The following is a 22,086-nucleotide window of genomic DNA, read 5'->3' as shown; positions in this document are numbered from 1 at the left end:
GAGTAAGAATATTAGGTGTAACCCGTCTATTAGGTTTAAAACGCACACATGGAAATGTACATTAAGGGAAGATTGCAGTGCTGAATGAGGAATGAATCCAGAAAACCGCCTCTGGGTACTGTTCCAGGAACTGATATCATTTGCCTACGAACGTGATTAAACAATGGCATGAATGTGTCAAGGACCAAGTCCGCGAGGCCGCTTACCACCCATTCAGTTTGTCACTACTTACAACATGTTTTCTGAAGTCGGGTGCTTCTTGAGACTATGCTGTGCTGATGCTCATGTACATGGATATGGGGAAAGCTGGGGCGATGGGACGAATAAAGTGCAGTTGTGTCACAACGTACTGGAATGAATGTATGAAATGTGTCTGTACGCGTGTGTGTGTGGATGTATCAGTACGTCTGTGTGTTGATGTGTCCGTACGTCTGAGTGTTGATGAGACTGTGCATGTGAGCGTTGATGTGTCTGAACGTCTGTGTGTTGATGTGTTTGTGCGTGTGAGCGTTGATGTGTCCGTACGTCTGTGTGTTGATGTGTCAGTACGTGTATGCGTTGACAGGTCTGCTAGTGTGTGTTGATGTGCCTATGTGTGTGTTGATGTGTGCGTACGTCAGTTTGTTGATGTGTTTGTATGTGTGTTGATGTGTCCGTACGTCTGTGTGTTGATGTGCCTGAGCGTCTGTGTGTTGATGTGGATGTGTGCGTTGATGTGTCTCTGCATGTGTGTTGATGTGCCTGTAAATGTGTGTTGGTGTGTCTGTACATGTGTTGAGAGTCTGTACGTCTGTGTGTTGATGTGCCTGTACGTCTTTGTGTTAATGTGTCTGTAAATGTATGTTGATGTGTCTGTTACGTGTGTGCTGATGTGTCTGTACGTGTGTGTGTTGATGTGTCTGTTACGTGTGTGTTGATGTCTCTGTACGTCTGTGTGTTAATGTGTCTGTAAGTGTGTGGTGATGTGTCTGTACGTGTGTGTGCTGAATTAAAGATTCTACATTAAGGCTGTATGTGATTTTGAATATCTGTAAACCACTGACATACAGCCATCCACAATGGGTAGGAGGGGCTTGCAATTAAGGTGCAAGTAAGTAAATGATGTCGCTCACAGAGATCTGTTAGGCTAAATAAAAAAGTGAAATGTGTCTCGGGCATCGCGTCACTTTTATTTGCATGCGTAACAAATTTTTATTGCGATTTTTTTAAAAATAATTTTGACTTGGCCGCGTCCCCATCATCCATTTGTCCACTATAAGAATGAGTGTCTGTAAGAACGAGTGTCACTGAATCTACAACTCATTAACACATGCTAAATTTCCCAAGCTGTATTTCTGTTCCTCCCTTGTCACTTTGTTTCTATAAATGTTTTTAAAGAATCCTACCAACCTCGTCACTTTTGAAACAATGTGCCCGAGAATTAATTGTTTTATGCAGCCTTACGAATTTTTGACAGACACCTTCCAGTCAATATGTTTGTATATGTATATATCGCAATATGAAACTCTCGGTAATAGCCACCTCTCTGCAGTGCACATAACACGTGCCTCTTAACCTAAGTGCAGAAGCATATGGATTAGAGTGGCTCTTTCCCTGTGCTTTGTCCTGTGAATGATGTCACGTGACGTTATATTTAACCCCTGTACAAAACCTGATCCACGCTTTGATCCTTGGTGTGAGTGTAGTTACATTGTGTGTAGGGGGACAAACAACCGTCAAACGATACGGAACACAACCCGCTTTTACAGGGAAAGGACGATAAGGTAAGGTATCCAGGCAATGTCACTGGTGATGTTAAATATAGATTTGTACAACGGCTGTCAAGTCTACCACATTAACATGGCAGATGGATCATCTACCATCAGCCTGGATAATATTTTGGGGGTTGAACACAGAGGACCCTTTATATACAGTTGTGTCATAAGTATATCTAGATTGCAGGGGTCATTTACAACTGGATTTCTATTCAGATGATCACATGGTACATAGAAATGACTGGAAGATTGCGTTGAATATCTCGGCTAACAGGGAACCAGAAAGTTTTCCTTACAGCCATTACAGATCTCCTTATAATTTGACGAGTTTTTTATTTTTTTCTTTAGCGCTGAGAATATTTTAATATATATAATCTGATATGGTTTAAATGGTTTGACGACAAAACGGTATTTTAAGACTGCTAAATATCATATTTCTGTCCTTGATTCCGTGTATATGTACACAATCCATTGAACTGTACACCGATAATGAAACATTGGACATAGTCAAGTACTGTGCGTGATAACCTCGGCACAACAGTATTCGCAGGTAAACAAGCAAGCCGTTTGTGACATAGACAAGGAGGACCTGGGGTGCGTTTCACAAAAGTCTCCTAAATTAAGGAAATCGTAGTCCATACGACCTTAATTGTTCACGACCCTCTTCCGACCTCCTCTACGACAGTTTCACAAAGACGTCGCATCCATCTCGTACCACGGGGTCCTAAATCCATGTCGCGCATCGTTTAAGATGTATTTTGTTGCATAGAAACGCATACAGCGAGACCAAACAGGCACGGATTCGATTATTTACACGGCCGCCATATAGATGGAATATTGTTGAGTGCTGCGACAAAAAAACAACCAACCACCCAACCAACATAAACCATTGCAAAAATCCTACAAGGTCGTGATACTTTTCTATGTTGGATTAACATGTCCTAACTTAGCTTTCTAGTAATTGTTGCATGGTAATGCTGAACGCATTGGGAAACCATAACACCCGGTGGTATGTTACGAAGGGCGATAGATGTACGATGAGAAAGACGATAGTGAGATACGAAATTCGAAATGTCGTCCTAAAATTGACTGATAATATTTCTGTAAAACATTCAGTCCTTCTCTAGGTCCGACATGTATACTGCAGGTTTAGTCTCCAGTCGCATACATCTCTATTCGGTCACGTTTCCATTCGCCAACAAAAACAAAGCTGACTAATTTCAGTGTATGAAATAGCCGCTGCTTGCAAGTTACAACTATATATAGTCGGCCCTGTGTGTCAATACATTTCTCAGGGGTATGTATTTGACCACGTCATTAACTACTGGAAATATTTCGAAAATAATTTACAATTGTGGTAACTAGACGATGTCTGTATAGTTCATGGTCAATCAAACTGTAACTTCCACAGATCAATCTACCCAATTATCTAACACTACGTGTGACTGGTCTAGAGAATGTTTTCAGCCAATGAGTAATGTCGTTGTTTTCTGATGGCAGTGACACTAAATAAATAAACAGTGACTACCAAGTCATTGTTTCATTAAATTTGTTTTTGCACATGTTTAAGTTTACCTCACTACAAGTAATTCATTAATTACTTTCTTTTATCACCATACCTCAATTTCCTATATTTAACACAGGGCTGGAGTTTCATACACTGCTAATTAGGATGAAAAAATGCACCCCCACACTTATAATGGAACCGCCTGACCAGGGCTGTAGTGATCTCGATTGACTGTTATTATAAGAATATTTCGTGGTGTAGGAAGATAAGTATATTCAGTATGAAGTCACACCTGGGATCAAATAAAATGAAACCGTTATTATCATCGTATACTCACTAATAGGTTTAGTTTCTTTTAAACAAACTTAACCATATAAAATTGAGTTTTTGTCAAATATCGATAGTCGGAATGGCCAGCCCACAGAGGACAGAGTTCATAGTGTCGCAGAAAGGAGGAAGACAGGTTCTACATAATGGGCATAAGTATCGCCTGAATGTTATGAGACAGGTAGCCACACACCGGACGTGCGTCACAGAAAGATGCAAGGGGCAATGCAGTACCATAGACGACCACATATCTTCTGTCGCAGAGCACAACTACCCTCCTCTGGTGAATGAAGTTAAGACCGGACTGAGACAACGTGTCCAACAGAGCTACAATGAAAAGATCCTGAACCTTGATGAAGGTGTTGCTGCTACTGTTGTTTCCTTCTGCAGTGTTGGCTCTGGCCTCTGTCGTCAAGTTCTACCACTACTGCAAGAACAACCCAGCCTTCAATACACATGTGAGACGAGCTGCTTCTCTGCCCGTCCTCCCAGTGGATCAAGTCCAGGATACGTGGATTGAAGCCCTGAATGTGCCTCCAGATGTGGAGGACACTGCTTGCTGCCTTCAGCTGAAAATACTGGCCCCAGAACGAATCATACTCGGGGGGATTCCACAACGGATTCAAGAAACTGGTTAGAAAACATTACCCAAACATCTGTGAATTTGTGATCGCCATGAAGAAACTAGAGACAACAAACCGACTCGCACGGAGACAAGTGGAAATTGTCCGCTCCAGATCCAGGATCTACCGAAACTTGGATAGTCGTCTAGACAGACTACGTGAACAACTTGACAGTGAAAGAAATTCGCCCCTTTGGTTTCCTCGAAGCGGTTGGCCACCTCATTATGTTGAATCAAGAATGGACCTAAAGTTTCACGTAACTGTGTTACAGACAGTGTATATATTTATGATATGTTGATGAGATGTGAATACAACATGTATAACAATGTATATAACCTGATATTATTGACATAAATCGATATTGCTATTAATACGTGTTTCCGTATAGTAGAAATAATACGTTTAAGGCATTGCTATCAATAAATAAATATATTTTATACCTCTGTACACCTCTTTTGCTTCTTTCAATTAGAAGAGTCCACTTTCAGATCATAGGGATGACGCTCGCTTATCATTACGTCATCTGTGGTCAACAGACCATGGAGTGTTGTTTCAAGACTGTAGGCGAATAGAGAAGTAGACGATTAGAGAATATGCCATACTGCATATAAGGCTGCTAATGGCACTTTGAGGGAATCTGCACCAGCGCCTCCACTCCAGGTTCAGGAACACGTGATCGGCGACATATGACGTCGACACACATATCTCCGTACCATGTGCCAGGCATGTTCCATGGTGGATGAGTCGAGGTTTATTAAAGACATGAACACTGTGTACTCCATACTGCATGGAGACGATTTCTAATCGTCTGACCCTGTACATTGGAACATCGTTGATTGGTTCATCAGAAGCTCAGAAACGGTCTTATATGTCCGAATGCCGACAGCATGCGGTCACGGTGATCTTGCTGAAACGGTGGCCCAACACCGTTGATACTGATGACGTCACTGTGAGCAGACGGTTTACGCAAATGGAAAAGGCGCAGGTGATGGCTATCCCGTGTCACGCAGTCTTCCATTAGTGGGACTGTCAGATGTCTAGCAAGTCTGGTTGAAGCGTCTCAATAGCCTGATCATGGTGTGCCTTGTACTGCCGAATGTTCTGGCAATATGGCTGTTCCTTCTGAATCCCCTATCTCATTCCAATGATTCTTTGGCGTGCTGTTACACTTGGAATTCTAGTGTGTGCCACAGTGTGTGCCACAGTGTGTGCCACAGTGTGTGGCGCATATAAATGCAGTGAGATTCAACGAAATCTTGATTTTTCATGATACCCCTAGTCTGCCATACAGACGTTGAAGCAAATATATCCAAGAAAGCCCATGCATGTCAAGAAAATGTGGCAGACTGAAAACGAAAAGAGTCTCGGGGCTCCATTTCAATATATTATATAATAATTTTTACTATGAAGTAAAATATTTCAGGGACTATTTGTTGGTCTGTGATAGTCCACGCACAACACTGTAAAGGATATCAGTGCCTGTCATTGGACAGCAACGAACTTCATTGTTTGATCGGTATTCTAGAAGACGGCGAGTCTATAATAAAGCCTACAACTTTATGGATGAAAACTTCTTGCTTGTTGTATAGAGCGACGTTTTGATGTGAGAACCTGTAGAAGTTGTTGTCCATTGTAGACTTCATGTTTTTAGCAACGATGCTTGGTTTACGACCCGGTGACACAATGTCACCAAACACATTCATTCCCAAACAAACGTGGGCTGTGAGTGTTGAGTACACTTAGACACAATAACACTGCGTGAACTATGGTGACTGATTTGGGCCATCGCTTTCTCGCCTTAAATTTTTCAGGCGAGAAACCATAGTGAACAGCCTCTGACCCCCATTTCTTGGCGACATGTGAACAGAGATACACGAATTAAAAAAGTCTAACACTTCAGAAAAGGCAGTGATGAGACGGCAAAATCGTCCATTTTTTCACTCGGTACTATTGGCTCGTGACCCGAGGAGAGAACATTTGATTAGTACCACATGTCACTTGTCGTATTTGTTGTTGCTTTGCCAGTCTGTGATATCGTGCAAGGTGTCACAACGCCACATGTACTCGTACCACACTGTTCACACTTCACACAATGGACCACGCTGGGATAGAGTTGTATGGTTCTTTGGGTCAGATTGTGAAGCGAACGTACAATATAAGAACTCTGTTGCGAGGGGCATCATATTATGAAATTCAGTGATTTCACTTAAAGAGCATCAATGTTTAATATTTCTGGAAATATGCCAAATGATTGTACGACAAATAGCAGTATTTTAACCCTTTTCAATTAGGACGTACAGTTTCAGGATGCAATTTAATGCATTTCACAGACATTGAGGACATCTATGGCCAGCATTCGCAGACAACATGGCGTCAAAGAAATTCCTGTATACGGTAGTACAGTTTGAAACCAGAGAAGAGAACTACGCTATGCCAGAGTTCTTTGACCGGTTCTCGCAGAAGTTCCCAGTATTCGTTATAGTCACACAAGGGTGCTATGGCTTTACAGATTTGGAGACTTTCTCCGCTGAACAGGTAAGCCCTCTGTACGTTCTCTGTCGAACATGTTCCAAGTCGGTGCATTCTGTGGCTATCTCACTGCACGCCTATGTATTCCGTGCTGAACGCGTAAGGCGTTTATATATTATTGTGATTGTGATATATATATATATGTTTGACAGGTAAATCTATTATGTTTATACTGCTGAACACGTAAGATCTCCACATTCTAACAAAAACAGGTAAATCGTCTATGCCTCCTCTGTTGACCAGATAAAGCGCTATATATATATATATATATATATATATATATATATATATATATATATATATATATTGAACAGTAAGTCATGTACGCATTCCTGTATGAACGGGTAAATCGTCTCTACTTCTCTGCTGAACAGGTAAGGCTTCTAAATATCTATTCTGCTGAACATGGAAGGTATTTATACATTCTTGCATGGACTGACAAATCGTCCGTACGTCCTCTGTTGAACAGGTAAGACGCCCATGTATTTATACTGCTGAAGATGTTAGGCATTTATACGTTCTACCATGCACTGGCAAAGCGTCTGTATGTCTCTGTTGAACAGCTAAGGCGTTTACATATTTATATTGCTGAACATGTAGGACGTTTATACTCTTACATAGTGAGTTATGATTTTAGTTACATCGGCATGTTTTGCTCACACCGTGACTCAACGTTCTATGATTTCATAGCATTCTAAACGGCGTTTTGAGATACATGTTTCTTGTATAGAGACACCATTGAAACCTTATCCTTTCTCTCCTCATTAGGCTCTGTTCTGCCACAGCTACGTGAAACAGAGGAGGGTGGTCGCACGGGACTCTCGTGGCAGGACAATCAGCATCCCCGAGGAGTACCCCATGAAGTTCAAGATTGTCATATCCCGACAAAAAAGTATGTAATGACAGTCAATAAGGAATTACACCTCAGTAATAAAACTCCAGCAATGCCACGGCTGTTGACGCCAGAAACTGGCTTCACCCACATGGGGAATGCAGTCTGGGTTTTCGTCATACGCTAAACGCGGTAAGCTACGTCATCGCCCAGTATGTGGTGACAGTCAAGATGGACTGATCACAAATCACTTTGCAAAGGCTTCGGCCGGAGGAAATCTCTGCATTCTATCCATGGATACCCGCGTTGGTTTAAAAGTTCAAAGTACCTAATATCTGAGGAATTCAACAAGATTCTCGGATTCAGACTCAAGCTTACATGAAGCGTGTTCCTTGTAGCTAAGGCCAACATACACACACACACACACACACACACACACACACACACTGTATGTATATATACACAATTTGGTGAATGACTTCTGTTTTACGCCGTTTTTAAGCAATAATCCCGCCAGCAATATCACGGCGGGGGACACAAATGTAAGGAACCGAACCCGGGCCTTTGGTGTGACGTGCGAACTTCAGCCACTTACCCACCACCCTGTTGATACAAAGCAGAGTATGCACACAAACACATCAAGAGCTCATACACGTTGATACAAACACCATCATCCTCACAAACGATTGCAGGCGAGCTTGCACAAATCATCTGACTTGTGTGTGTGTGTGTGTGTGTGTGTGTGTGTGTGTGTGTGTGTGTGTGTGTGTGTGTGTGTGTGTGTGTGTTATACGTCCCCGTCTATTGCGATTGTTTCATTGTTTCATTTTAATATTAAGTACTATCAAATGATCTGTCATCCCGAACCTTGTTTCAGTGGGACCTGAACAGACAATGAAAGAGATCCTCCTGGAGAACAAACTGCCAGTCCAGGTGAGGTTTTCCGCCCCAGCAAACGTCGCCTTCTACATCGGGTCTAATGAACAGAAGGCCAAAGACCTCAGTAATCTCGCCCTGTCACACGTCTACGAGGAGACCTTCGTGATAGCCAATGGAGTCTACGGGCGTAAGTTAGAATCATCTGTTTCTTAGCCATTTCCGCAGACGAACAACGTATCCCAGGGAATAAAACATGTTGAAAGAGGTAAGACCTTAAATAGCTGAATTCAAGTTAGGACCTGAACAACCAAAGTCATTAAACTGGTTCAATGTTGAAACAAGTGCACACAAGACATGTCAACATTTTCAAGAACATGATTGCATGCGTTTTGGATTAAATGAAGAAATGGGGCATAAGGCGTCGCAAGTAAGCAAAGCGACACATAAGACACTGCAGATCAATACAGTTGGTTGGAGCCATTTTGGTGTCTGTAGACTAGAGCCTTGACAGCAGCCCCTGGGTTCCAGAACCGCGATGACAATGTTGGAAAGAGCCCCGATTCCGAGCGGCGCAGACGAACAACATATCCCAGAAAGGTTCTAAAAGCTATCTGTCCATAGACATTCCCGACTATCACTATCATAAAAACATTCAATACGTTGACCACGGACGGCTTATGTACGGTTGATAGCATCATCATCATGGCCAATGCTTTGCGAACAATATTAGCACGAGTGAAGGGAAACCTTCCCGCAAAGCTGATTAAACAAGGTTCATATACGCACGGGCATTCTGAATTTTCAAATCGAGGATAACTGCATTCTTTCCATATGATCAGTGGTTCAATACGAGTATCCCCAAGGCTAGACGATGATAGCCCAGTGGATAAAGCGTTCGTGCGTCATGCCACTAGCCGGGTTAGATTCCCCTCGTAGGTACTGTAGGTGAAGTGCAATCCTAGTGTCCCCCGTTGTGTTAATGCAGAAATACTGCTAAACGCACCGTAGATCTCACTTACTCCCTCATTCCCCAGGGTCTCTGGATATGAGCCCGATGGTGGTTCCGCTGTACATTGACGATCTCTGTGTGTCCACGGTGAAGGGCGTGGTCGGGATGGAAGAGAAGGAGTGGGAGACCCTGTATTCTCAACTGAAAGCGTCGCTGAAAGACGTCAAGATCCCTCCCAACATGGGGAATAAAGGTAAGCACGTACGTCTGTCACTAGTCCTCATGGTGTCACCAAGAAGCAATGATCTCGTTTAACCTGTATTTAAGAGTCCAACACTACTCGAGAAGTTGTTGAAAGAGAACCCATGTTTGTCATAAGGGGCGACTAACGGGACTCGGGTGGTCAAGCTCGCTGTCTTAGAGGAGGCGTGTCATCGTAACCTAATTGCATGAGTCTATGGTCATCATGTTGATCATTTGATATAAACAGAATATTGCTGTTCGGCCATGCAAGACAAGAAACAAACTTAATGTCGAGTAGTAAGTGCTTCCTATGATTAGATGAATTCAAGTGAGGACCTGATCAACCAATATCAACGAGCTGTTTGAAACAAGAACAAAACAAGTTTAATTATATCATATTATGCTAAGCATTTGTATACCGCCGATTTCCAGTTCAACTGTTCAAAGGCGCTTAAACAAGACGCATGTCCACCGATAATTAATATGCAAGCACTTTGTCATGGATTAGATGAAGTGTGGAGTAAATATTGGTATACTGTATGGAGGAGTTATGTATTTCAGAGATCGTGGTGTTTTCTGACAGCAGCGTGGTAGATAAAGAGGACCATATCTATTCCTACATAGAGCCTACAGAATACATCACCTACTCTCTCATGTCTAAGGACAACGCTACTGATGATGAAAAGTACGCTACTCCATACTTCCACAAGAGACATCCGCCCAAAGGATCCTTGATATCCGAGCTACAGAGAAAACTAACCACCACCACCAAAACAGAAGGCAATGCACAAAGATGGAGTGTAGCAAAGGTCGCTAGGAGTGTCAGTACAAGCAGTGGGGATACCACCTGCAAACCGACACTTCCCCCACGAGCGAAGTCTGTTTCGGTGGATGCAGGCGTTGTTAGTGTGAGCAAAGCGCAGAGGACAGAAAGAGACAGTGTGTCTACACCTAAGCTTCCACCGCGCAAAGGTAAAACCAAAGCATTGCCCAGTCACCTAAAGGACCTTACAATAGAGGGGATGTCACAAACTCTCAGGTCACTAAAACTGGACAAACATGTTTCAAGATTTCAAAAGAAACAGGTAGATGGGCTTATTGCCAGGGATTTTACTGAAGAAATGTTGAAAAGCGAATTTAAGTTCACAGAATTTGAAATTGTCAAACTTATGACATTCATCGATACTGGCCACATTCCACGGTGACTTTTAGATTTCTGCCAAGCCATTCTTTGGTCTTTTGAATGATTATGATACCCGGAGTAGCACACATACAAAACCTATAAGCTAATGCAGAAGTTTCGCATGTGTTTTATAGTGGGATTGTGTTAAATTATCTAACTAGTTAAAACACATGAACATAGATCTCATCGGACATTACAGCATCAATGAGCAGATGCAAGCCAAGGTCCGTCTTTGTTGCACATGATGTGAACGTTTAATTTTCATTGCCTTGACAAGATAGTATGGTGGGTAGATTTATTTGATTCTGTTCTAGTTTTGCCTATGTTGTATTTGTTATAGTTTGCGGCCTCCATATTATTAATATTGTGTGTGGTGTAAAACAAAACTCACTCACCCATAATTTCAGGCCAGTAAACCTTTTCAGCCGACATGTTTGCGAAGTAAAGTAATATATACAACTCATCATGCAAGATCTGCTTTCCAAATATGTTGGAGCATCGATGTTATTCGTGTATAGGTCTGAAGTAGGTATCTTGGTTGTACTAAAAGCAACATATGTTGCAGACAATGCTTACGGTGCTTCACGTTGTATATTGGCCTTTCATCTTGAATATATGTCTGATTGAAACAGCAGATCCATGATGATCTTTCGGAATGTCATGCCATCTAGATTGCAGCAACATAATGGAAAACTCAAAAACACACCATGAGCACTCCAAGACTGGATACAGAAGATTTTATCCTTCAAGCGCATGCATGATTCATGAATAGCATATTAATGCTAACATGCTGTATTAAAGTCCAAACAACTCGGGAATCAAAACGACCAAGAGGTCAAAACGATCAGTCGTCAAAAGTCAAAATGGCCCAAAAGATACACCTTTTTGATTATTTCCAAACCTGCTGTTTGGTATATTATGCGACGGTCGCACAGCTGACGTATTTCGCCCTATGTTCAACACTATATCTAGCAGAGTGTGCAGTATAACAATACCTGGTTCTTTCAGTTAGTCTGAAGTCCAGCCTCCTCGAGAGGCAATTAAAGGTGGAATACAGGTTCATCCTCACACATTTCACTACAATGGGAGGAGTTTGACATGTTCGACTTCCGAACGCTCGTCAGGAACAATGAAAGCTACCAGATTTCATTTGTCATTGCAAGATGAAGTAGGACTGTCACTTGCAGGTTCCTGTTGTCCAGACATCGAACACTTTCTCACCAGACGAGTCACCCCCAACCCCGCAAGTTACCCCCAAAACCCGTGAAGTTCCGGATTAAAACTGGTCTTCAGTAACCCATACTTGCCGTAAGAGGCGACTAACGGAGTCGTGTGATCAGGTTCGCTGAATTAGTTCACATGTCATTGTGTCCCATTAGTGTAGATTGGTGTTCACGCTGATGATCACTGTCTTATTATGTACATACTGCCGCCATATAACTGTATTGCTAAGTGCGGTTTAAAACAAGAAAAAAACAAACCAGTACCCCAAAACATGACAACAAAGGAGGGGAAGCCTGTAGTGCCCTGCCCTATAGCCGATTTGTTTCACGTTTTCTACTTGCCGTTGTGACTTTTAACTATTGGTCGTTTTACTTTTACTTTCAATGGTCACCTTGACTCTACCCCAAGCAAACAGGCGACTATGCAACTTGATATATACACGTACACCGACGCACCCCATTGTGCGGTTCTTCTACATAATGCCGGTCTGTCAATTTCCACAGACCACGGGATTCCAGGTCAGCGAGATTTGCTTTCATGATGTCGGTATCGAAGATGTAGTCGTAGTGGTTGATAAGGATGTAGCCACCTGCACGCAACAAAGGAAAAGCTTGTTAGCGACTTATGGAGTTAGGATGAACTTGGATATCGGATGATATCTCAGTATCAGCCAGACTGCTGTTGGACGAAAGCTAAAATCAAGGCGTCTGCTTCATCGTTGCGAAAAGTTGCTGGTTTGGTGAAGTTCAATATGGCACTATCATCGTGCCAGTTTTAGTGCTGGTTGATGTATGTTATTTCTGGCTATTAAGAAACCACAAATTCCATGGTGTTTTGAAACGTACTGGTTGAAGCCCCAAATTACCTCATCTCATGGGTATTATAAAACGTAATGTTTATGGTCCCAAGTACCTGCTATTGCTGAGTGATATTATGAAAGTACATGAACTGAAATATGTATCATTGTGAAACGTAATAGTTTAAGGCCCATAAAATATATGTTAGTGGCAAAAGTAATGACTTAAAACCCCAACAGCTAGTGATTTATGAAGCGTAGTAGCTTCTAAAGGTTATTGCTCTATTACATATCGATGTGAAATGCAGTGTTTCTTACTCTATGATCTGTGGTTGATATGAATTTAATGATTTATGAAACGCAATGTCTGTACTCTACGGTGGTTATGAAACGTAATTCTCTATACTCTATGGTCTATCATGGTTGTGACATTAAATGGTCTATACACTAAGATCTATGGTTGTTATAAAACGTAATGCGCTATGACCTATGGTTGTTATGAAACGTAATGCTCTATGATCTATGGTTGTTATGAAAAGTAATGCTCTATACTTAATGACATGGTTGTTATGAAACGTAATGCTCTATACTTAATGACATGGTTGTTATGAAACGTAATGCTCTATACTTAATGACATGGTTGTTATGAAACGCAGAGCTGTATGATTTATGGTTATTATGAAACGTAATGCTCTATCCAACGTGATCGGTAGTTGTTAAGAAACATAATAGTTTATGCCCTTTAATACCTGTTATAAAAGGTAATATTCCTTCTTTCAAAATGTCATAAACTGGTATACATATACAGGTTAACACAAGGTATTAGACCTACGTGGTCATAGTGAAAGCCCATAAAACTGCCGGTGTTGTTCTACCAACCTGATTTCGTGACTCGCACTAGCTCCTCATAACACTTAACGGACAGTTTCTTCAAGATCTCGGACGTCAAGCTGACTAATGTGAGCACCGTGTATGTGTCTGAAATTACCAGAAATATCTGCACCTGTAATACATGGTCACTAAGTCTGTGTCCGTTGTAAATACCCTTCGTAACATTATATATTGATATATCATATACAAGACATATCACATTTAACGAAACCGACAAAACATGCATGAAACTAAGTGCAAAATTATAATAGTGAAAAAGGCAGGTAGAGATTAAGGCCACATTATTTCTGGTTCATATTCAGATGACTACTTTCTGTATGAGTCGGGGGCGCATTCGTAACTACTCGTGTCACTCCGGCAAGCTGCCTCTTGTAGGTCACGAAAAGAGACGAGTAGTTACGAATGTCGCGGGCGGTGGGGTAGCCAGGTGGTTAAAGCTTTCTCTTGACTCGTCAAGACGAAGAGCCAGGTTCGATTCCCTACATGGGTACAATGTGTGAAGCTCATTTCTGGTGTCCTCTGGTGCCGGGTTATTGCTAAAAGCGACAAGAAACTTAAGTCATTCTTCAGCTCTGACATTGTGTGCACTGTAGCCATTGTAAACAGTTTTCCCTTACCGTTAGCAATGTCCAGTGTATTGTCGCCTATAACATCACAAATGTATCTCTGGTAGAGGTTACTTTTCATGGCCTCTTCCAGCATTCCTTCAGACGGATCCAGTGCGTCGATCTGTACAAACCCACGCTTCCTTGCCTTGAAACAGAATGCCACAAACTGTTTCGGGATGTCGCAATACAAGGTCAAATACTTAACACCGAGAAAAGTTCTATTTGAGGATGAAAATGCACAATAGCTTGCCACAGTGACTATGGGTGTAACGTTTTATGACTTTGTACAATATTTCATGCTGACTGGGCGAGTTCACTTGTGACAGAATCCATGAACTAAATTCCGAATTAGCTAACGCATGTAGCCTGACCCTATTAGGTATTGGTCCTGGGAAACATCGGGTATAAAGGCTATTTTCCGGACATTTGGTTCAGATTCTTCCAAAAGCACCAAATTCGGTACAGAGGTAGTTTAAGGCATGCTAATTCGATTCCAGACGGGCGCCAAGATGGCTGCCCCCTGTGGCGGCCACATTGGACAAAAAACAAAATGACCGCCACCCCCTTTTACGATTTTCCCCTACAGTTGAATATGGTCATGTCAAATAATGTAATAATGAAAAGAGCTTTGCAATTTACTGCAACCCTTGTGGCAAAAGTTATCACCAATATACAATTTAGAGAGCTGACCAAAAACTTCAAATTATGATAGAAAACCCAACAAAATTGTAATTTGAAGTTTCACTTTGGGAATTGTCAATTCAGTGTTCAGTTCAAAGAGGTACCATATTGTCAGTGACTTAAAAGGGAATCATGTAGAAAAAATATTTATGTTCCAATCCAAAGATGTTTTACCTATTACACATATCCAGTCAGTGGGGAATCAGGGAATCATAACAATAGTATACACAGGATGTATATATTGTACTTGCACATGACTGTCAGTGATAGATAGTAACTATTCTAGCAACTGTCAGTGTTTGTGCATCCTCCTTCAGACTGACACATCGTATACCAGAATGGTTGCACTTTTTTACACTTTCCCACCCCTTCCCCTTTTTGCAACCACAGTGTAGGAGGATAGAACATGCTGCTGAAGCATCACTGTGGGTGGGCCACAGAGGTTGCCAGGTATTGCTGTCTGCTTTCTGCCAACCCCAATCGCTGGAGTCGGGGATTTCCTGGTAAGCAATGGTTGCCTGCTCCCAAAAGAAACTCGTCTGCAGATGAAATCATTTCAAATGTTGAAAAGACGCAGACTGAGGAGACAGGAGGTTTTCCAGTGACCTGCTTCCGGAAGTGAAAAGACGGTGCCTTGCTCCACAACGTCTGCTGCACATCAGTACAACAAATCTCTCATTCTGTTGCATGTGTCTCGACTCAATGACGATATGTTCAGGATCTTCTTTGGGGGCCACTAGTGTCTGGTAGACTTGTCAGGTAGACTTGTCCAGGTTGTGAATGCAGTCTTCTTTTCACATCCAAGAGCATGTGAAGTTTTGTTACAGCCAATAAGACTGTGGAAGAGGGGTAATGCCAAGGACATTGATGGACCAAGATGAGAGTACATATCATGGATTTGGGTGTGTCTCTGTACTTTTTACAAACTTCAAAATCCTACCTAGAGCTCTGTTAGACCTGAGGTCTCAAAGAACCAAAATCACAATATCGCTGTCAACAGTGCTAACATGGGCTGATGTGTGACCGTGCTCTGCAGTATGTCAGAGATGTGGGATGATTCTTGTGTCAGCCTCGGTGTGGTGGCATGGCTGTCGTGTACCAAGGTCACACTGTGGGTTTGGAGGCACATTTCTAGAGTGGGTACTCAGAAGGAGCTTTCCATCCATGTCCGTTTTGGAGAAGAATTCTTTGATTCTCCTCATTTGAGGAAACCACTGTTCCATTCATGTTTTGGTACCAGGGTGCTGCCATCACCAATTCTTGTTCTTGAACCCTTCCCACGGCAGTGATGAGTAAGTCTTTAAGATTTTTGCTCTCTGGGTGGCCATCCCATACCGAATCAATCCACTTGGTTCCATTCTTTATCTGGGCCTCAAGATATGGATGACCTTAAGGGTCACATAGACAGAATGTTTCTTCTCCTGCTGGACGCAGCATGTGGATGACTGCTGCCATATCCAAAACCATGACTGTTGCTGGTTTTGAGCAGTTGCATCACCAACTGGTGCCTCGATACAATCCAGTAGGTCTTGACCCTCTGTCAGCTAGGCTACGTGAAACAGCTGGCCTAGTCTGTATTTGGGTGGGACAGGAAAGAAAGGAAGAGTTGTGTCACCAATATCATGTTTTGTTTCTGAACACCAACATCCTTAGGTCCTTACTCCTTGAGTCAGATCGATTTGTTTGTCAGCATGTGTTTTTTTCTTTTGATTGTATCTGCTACAGGCACAGATATCTTCACCAGTTTCTCTTGAGCTTCACAGATTTGTAACAGACAGTTCGCAACGGACGGCTGCATGGCAGTTTCGGTATCCAGAGGAACAAGCTCCTGGCCGGTTGCTAGTAATGGGTTTCCAGGCTGTTCAAGTTTGACTTGTAAATGGTGTCCTTCCTCATTATGAGCTGTTGCCTGGGGTAAAAGGTCATGTGTAAATTCAAACTCCTTTACCACCCGCAAACAGCCTGGCCCTGCAAGTATATAAAGGGTAATTGCTTCAGGATTCTCATAAACACCAGTTTTTCCACTGTGTTCCTGTGGGGATTTGTTGGACCTTGGTAATAAAACTGAACTCCATGGAAGATTTCTGAATGACGAAATTGCTGTTTATGAATTCGTCATGTGTTTCAGGGTGATTCGTGCTAAGTTCAACCATGTTACAGACATATACTGGAAGCCAGCGTGCATTGTTTGAGTCGTCCAATGTGTGAAAATAATCACAATGTTCGTCATTGATTGTACATAAAGATGGAAGTCTCCTTCCCTCAAGGACCTCACAGAACGAGTCGTCAGCAGCTTTAATTCAATGATAGTATACAGTATTTGAGCCATGGAAAACTTTGAGAACGTTGATGCCACGTGTTGAAGGATTCTGGTGGACCCATGACACTTGCAATATTCAGAGTATGCATTCTGCTTGAGGATGTTCAGCGATATGAGGGAAACCTGGTGGGCACACCTTATGCGTTTGATGTGATGCTCATTGAGAGTTGAGTTATCTTGACCAGATGTGAGAATCTCTGCTTGAGTTGCCCACCCTGAGTCACATAGCAGCTTCCCTATCTTTAGATGCATCTTGCCTTCATAACAACATGCTTGTCTTGTACGTAAGCAACTGGGAACTGCCATTGGAGGAGTTTTATAATGGCATGTAGTGGCTGATCTGCTCCCAGTACTGCGGTCTGACCCGCGTCTACGAACTGGGTACCCCGCATAGATGAATCCATGGCATGTAGTGGCTGATCTGCTCCCAGTACTGCGGTCTGACCCGCGTCTACGAACTGGGTACCCCGCATAGATGAATCCATGGCATGTAGTGGCTGATCTGCTCCCAGTACTGCGGTCTGACCCGCGTCTACGAACTGGGTACCCCGCATAGATGAATCCATGGCATGTAGTGGCTGATCTGCTCCCAGTACTGCGGTCTGACCCGCGTCTACGAACTGGGTACCCCGCATAGATGAATCCATGGCATGTAGTGGCTGATCTGCTCCCAGTACTGCGGTCTGACCCGCGTCTACGAACTGGGTACCCCGCATAGATGAATCCATGGCATGTAGTGGCTGATCTGCTCCCAGTACTGCGGTCTGACCCGCGTCTACGAACTGGGTACCCCGCATAGATGAATCCATGGCATGTAGTGGCTGATCTGCTCCCAGTACTGCGGTCTGACCCGCGTCTACGAACTGGGTACCCCGCACAGATGAATCCATGGCATGTAGTGGCTGATCTGCTCCCAGTACTGCGGTCTGACCCGCGTCTACGAACTGGGTACCCCGCACAGATGAATCCATGGCATGTAGTGGCTGATCTGCTCCCAGTACTGCGGTCTGACCCGCGTCTACGAACTGGGTACCCCGCACAGATGAATCCATGGCATGTAGTGGCTGATCTGCTCCCAGTACTGGGGTCTGACCCGCGTCTACGAACTGGGTACCCCGCATAGATGAATCCATGGCATGTAGTGGCTGATCTGCTCCCAGTACTGCGGTCTGACCCGCGTCTACGAACTGGGTACCCCGCATAGATGAATCCATGGCATGTAGTGGCTGATCTGCTCCCAGTACTGCGGTCTGACCCGCGTCTACGAACTGGGTACCCCGCATAGATGAATCCATGGCATGTAGTGGCTGATCTGCTCCCAGTACTGCGGTCTGACCCGCGTCTACGAACTGGGTACCCCGCATAGATGAATCCATGGCATGTAGTGGCTGATCTGCTCCCAGTACTGCGGTCTGACCCGCGTCTACGAACTGGGTACCCCGCATAGATGAATCCATGGCATGTAGTGGCTGATCTGCTCCCAGTACTGCGGTCTGACCCGCGTCTACGAACTGGGTACCCCGCATAGATGAATCCATGGCATGTAGTGGCTGATCTGCTCCCAGTACTGCGGTCTGACCCGCGTCTACGAACTGGGTACCCCGCACAGATGAATCCATGGCATGTAGTGGCTGATCTGCTCCCAGTACTGCGGTCTGACCCGCGTCTACGAACTGGGTACCCCGCATAGATGAATCCATGGCATGTAGTGGCTGATCTGCTCCCAGTACTGCGGTCTGACCCGCGTCTACGAACTGGGTACCCCGCATAGATGAATCCATGGCATGTAGTGGCTGATCTGCTCCCAGTACTGCGGTCTGACCCGCGTCTACGAACTGGGTACCCCGCATAGATGAATCCATGGCATGTAGTGGCTGATCTGCTCCCAGTACTGCGGTCTGACCCGCGTCTACGAACTGGGTACCCCGCATAGATGAATCCATGGCATGTAGTGGCTGATCTGCTCCCAGTACTGCGGTCTGACCCGCGTCTACGAACTGGGTACCCCGCATAGATGAATCCATGGCATGTAGTGGCTGATCTGCTCCCAGTACTGCGGTCTGACCCGCGTCTACGAACTGGGTACCCCGCATAGATGAATCCATGGCATGTAGTGGCTGATCTGCTCCCAGTACTGCGGTCTGACCCGCGTCTACGAACTGGGTACCCCGCATAGATGAATCCATGGCATGTAGTGGCTGATCTGCTCCCAGTACTGCGGTCTGACCCGCGTCTACGAACTGGGTACCCCGCATAGATGAATCCATGGCATGTAGTGGCTGATCTGCTCCCAGTACTGCGGTCTGACCCGCGTCTACGAACTGGGTACCCCGCATAGATGAATCCATGGCATGTAGTGGCTGATCTGCTCCCAGTACTGCGGTCTGACCCGCGTCTACGAACTGGGTACCCCGCATAGATGAATCCATGGCATGTAGTGGCTGATCTGCTCCCAGTACTGGGGTCTGACCCGCGTCTACGAACTGGGTACCCCGCATAGATGAATCCATGGCATGTAGTGGCTGATCTGCTCCCAGTACTGCGGTCTGACCCGCGTCTACGAACTGGGTACCCCGCATAGATGAATCCATGGCATGTAGTGGCTGATCTGCTCCCAGTACTGCGGTCTGACCCGCGTCTACGAACTGGGTACCCCGCATAGATGAATCCATGGCATGTAGTGGCTGACCACTGTAGTCTAATAGTGATGGGGTATGTCAGGAATTGGTGTCAGCCCTTTGTAAAAGAAATCTTGTACCTTGAATAGGGTTTCATTTCTGCACGCTGCTATCCTTACATGTCCAGCGTACACAAGGTGTCCATAATACCTGTTACGTGTGTATACACGGACATACAGATGACCTACGTCAGTGGATTGAGCTTGTGTAGGCTCTACATCATACCAGTCTGTGTGAGTGATGAAGGTTTGCGTTCACTCGTCATGCCCACGACCCGAGTTCGATTCCACACATGGGACCAATGGTTGAAGCCCATTTCTAACATTGATGTAACATTGCTAAAAACGGCGTAAAATTTACCTCACTTACTAACTCACTTCCTTGTTGACTATACAATATGTATACAAGCACTTACTCACTGATTATGATATGTACACAATTATGTTTGTATGCTTACTGACTATTCTATATATACAATTATGCTGCTATACTTGCTCAGTGACTATACTATAAAGTTATAAACACAATAATGCCGCTAGACTTGCTGAATATAATATATACACAATGATGCTTGTATGCTTACTGACTATACTATATACACAGCCATGCTGGTATGCTTACTGACTATACTATATACACAGCCATGCTGGTATGCTTACTGACTGTACTTCATACACAATGATGCTGGTATGCTTACTGAATATACTATATACACATTGATGCTGGTATGCGTACTGGCTATACTACATACACATTTATACTGGTGTGCTTACTTGCTATACTATATACCCAATGACTATACTACATACACAGTGATGCAGGTACACTTACTCATTGACGACACCATGCACTATAAGCTACTGACTATAGAACCTTTGTGTAACGATACTTGGTTACTGCATGTCCGTGAGGGTACTGTATACATTATTACCGAGTCGTTTACATAAGAGTGAAATAACTGTTTAATAGGTCGACTGTTTTTGCGGCCCAGATGGAGAGGATTTTACAGTTTCATACCAATGAAGAGGGCTATAATATGCCAGAGTTCTTTGACCGGTACTCTAAAAGGATGCCAGTGTTTGCTGTAGTCACACAGGGTTGCCTCGGGTTAACCGATCTAGAGACATTCGCCTCTGAGCAGGTGAGACCTACATTCCCTCTGTTAATACACCTACAACTGATCTTTAAACAGGCTATATATGAACATATGCAGGGTAAAAAGACATGAAATGAACTAAAAGGTATTAGTTTCCTAGTTTTCAAGAATGTGTCATCATTCTCAAAACGCCCCATGGGGATTATATATTGTGTGTGTTATATTTTCAAGGGTTCTGGAAATTTGTTAAACTCGAACGCAAATATTTTGCAGATGCGTTTATTTGCGCTGAATTTCCTCCCATATTACTCCCATATACATATTTAAAGTTATTAATCTAATGTATATTTATTTGTATTTGGGCGTAATAGCTTTAAAGGTCACATGCAACGTGAAATACAACTTTGCAGATTCTGATAACCTTTTGTTATGCACTTACCGAAACAAATCATAAAAAATGCCAATTCAACCTATAAAGTTGAAAAAAGCGATGCAAAAAAGCCCACGAAATCGGAGTTCAAGCAGTGAACAGGTTCGCGGAGGTTGAAACAGCATGTCTTCCCGGGTTATCAGGTCATGAGTCATAGTCTAATCTTGGCTGTGTACTCAGAGAAGTAAATAATCTACCCGTTACCTAAAAAAAACCCACATGTTGATCGTGATAGGCAGACTCTGTCACAGAGAAAACTCAATGTCTGGTTTCTTGAAACCTATATGTCTGCACGCCAGTCTGCTAATGACAATATGCAGTGTTGTCATTGACCAGTCGCAATTTGAAATTAACACACATTGGGTTTATAAGCTATAAACGAAGAACCGGTTAAGCGTAACGGCAAACGAACCAGTGGCCAATGAGAGTGGGTGAGTGAGTGAGTTTGGTTTTACGCCGCTTTTAGCGATATTCCAGCGATATCACGGCGAGGGACACCAGAAAATGGGCCTCACACACTGTACCTATCTGGGGAA

General features: G+C 43.5%; 2 protein-coding genes across 3 annotated transcripts in view; both read left to right on the top strand.

Annotated features, from left to right (window-relative positions):
• Positions 1 to 22,086, top strand: part of LOC137277543 (uncharacterized) — a 40,617-nt gene that overhangs the window by 11,718 nt on the left and 6,813 nt on the right. For both annotated transcript variants that reach the window (XM_067809325.1, XM_067809324.1), the window contains exon 2: positions 20,994 to 21,165. In XM_067809325.1, the coding sequence (XP_067665426.1) occupies positions 21,016 to 21,165 (150 nt within the window). In that variant the 5' untranslated portion in view covers positions 20,994 to 21,015. The remainder of the gene's footprint in view (positions 1 to 20,993; positions 21,166 to 22,086) is intronic.
• Positions 1,558 to 11,746, top strand: LOC137279252 (uncharacterized). The gene is made up of 6 exons (XM_067811755.1): positions 1,558 to 1,763; positions 6,542 to 6,746; positions 7,509 to 7,632; positions 8,450 to 8,638; positions 9,486 to 9,653; positions 10,205 to 11,746. Exons 2-6 carry the CDS (start codon positions 6,579 to 6,581, stop codon positions 10,846 to 10,848), a joined length of 1,293 nt encoding a protein of 430 aa, XP_067667856.1. The 5' UTR covers positions 1,558 to 1,763; positions 6,542 to 6,578; the 3' UTR covers positions 10,849 to 11,746.

The sequence above is a fragment of the Haliotis asinina genome, chromosome 3, assembly GCF_037392515.1.
Source record: "Haliotis asinina isolate JCU_RB_2024 chromosome 3, JCU_Hal_asi_v2, whole genome shotgun sequence".
NCBI classification, from domain to species: Eukaryota; Metazoa; Mollusca; class Gastropoda; order Lepetellida; family Haliotidae; genus Haliotis; species Haliotis asinina.
Note: the sequence above shows the minus strand (reverse complement) of the source record. Positions and strands in the feature narration are given on the sequence as shown.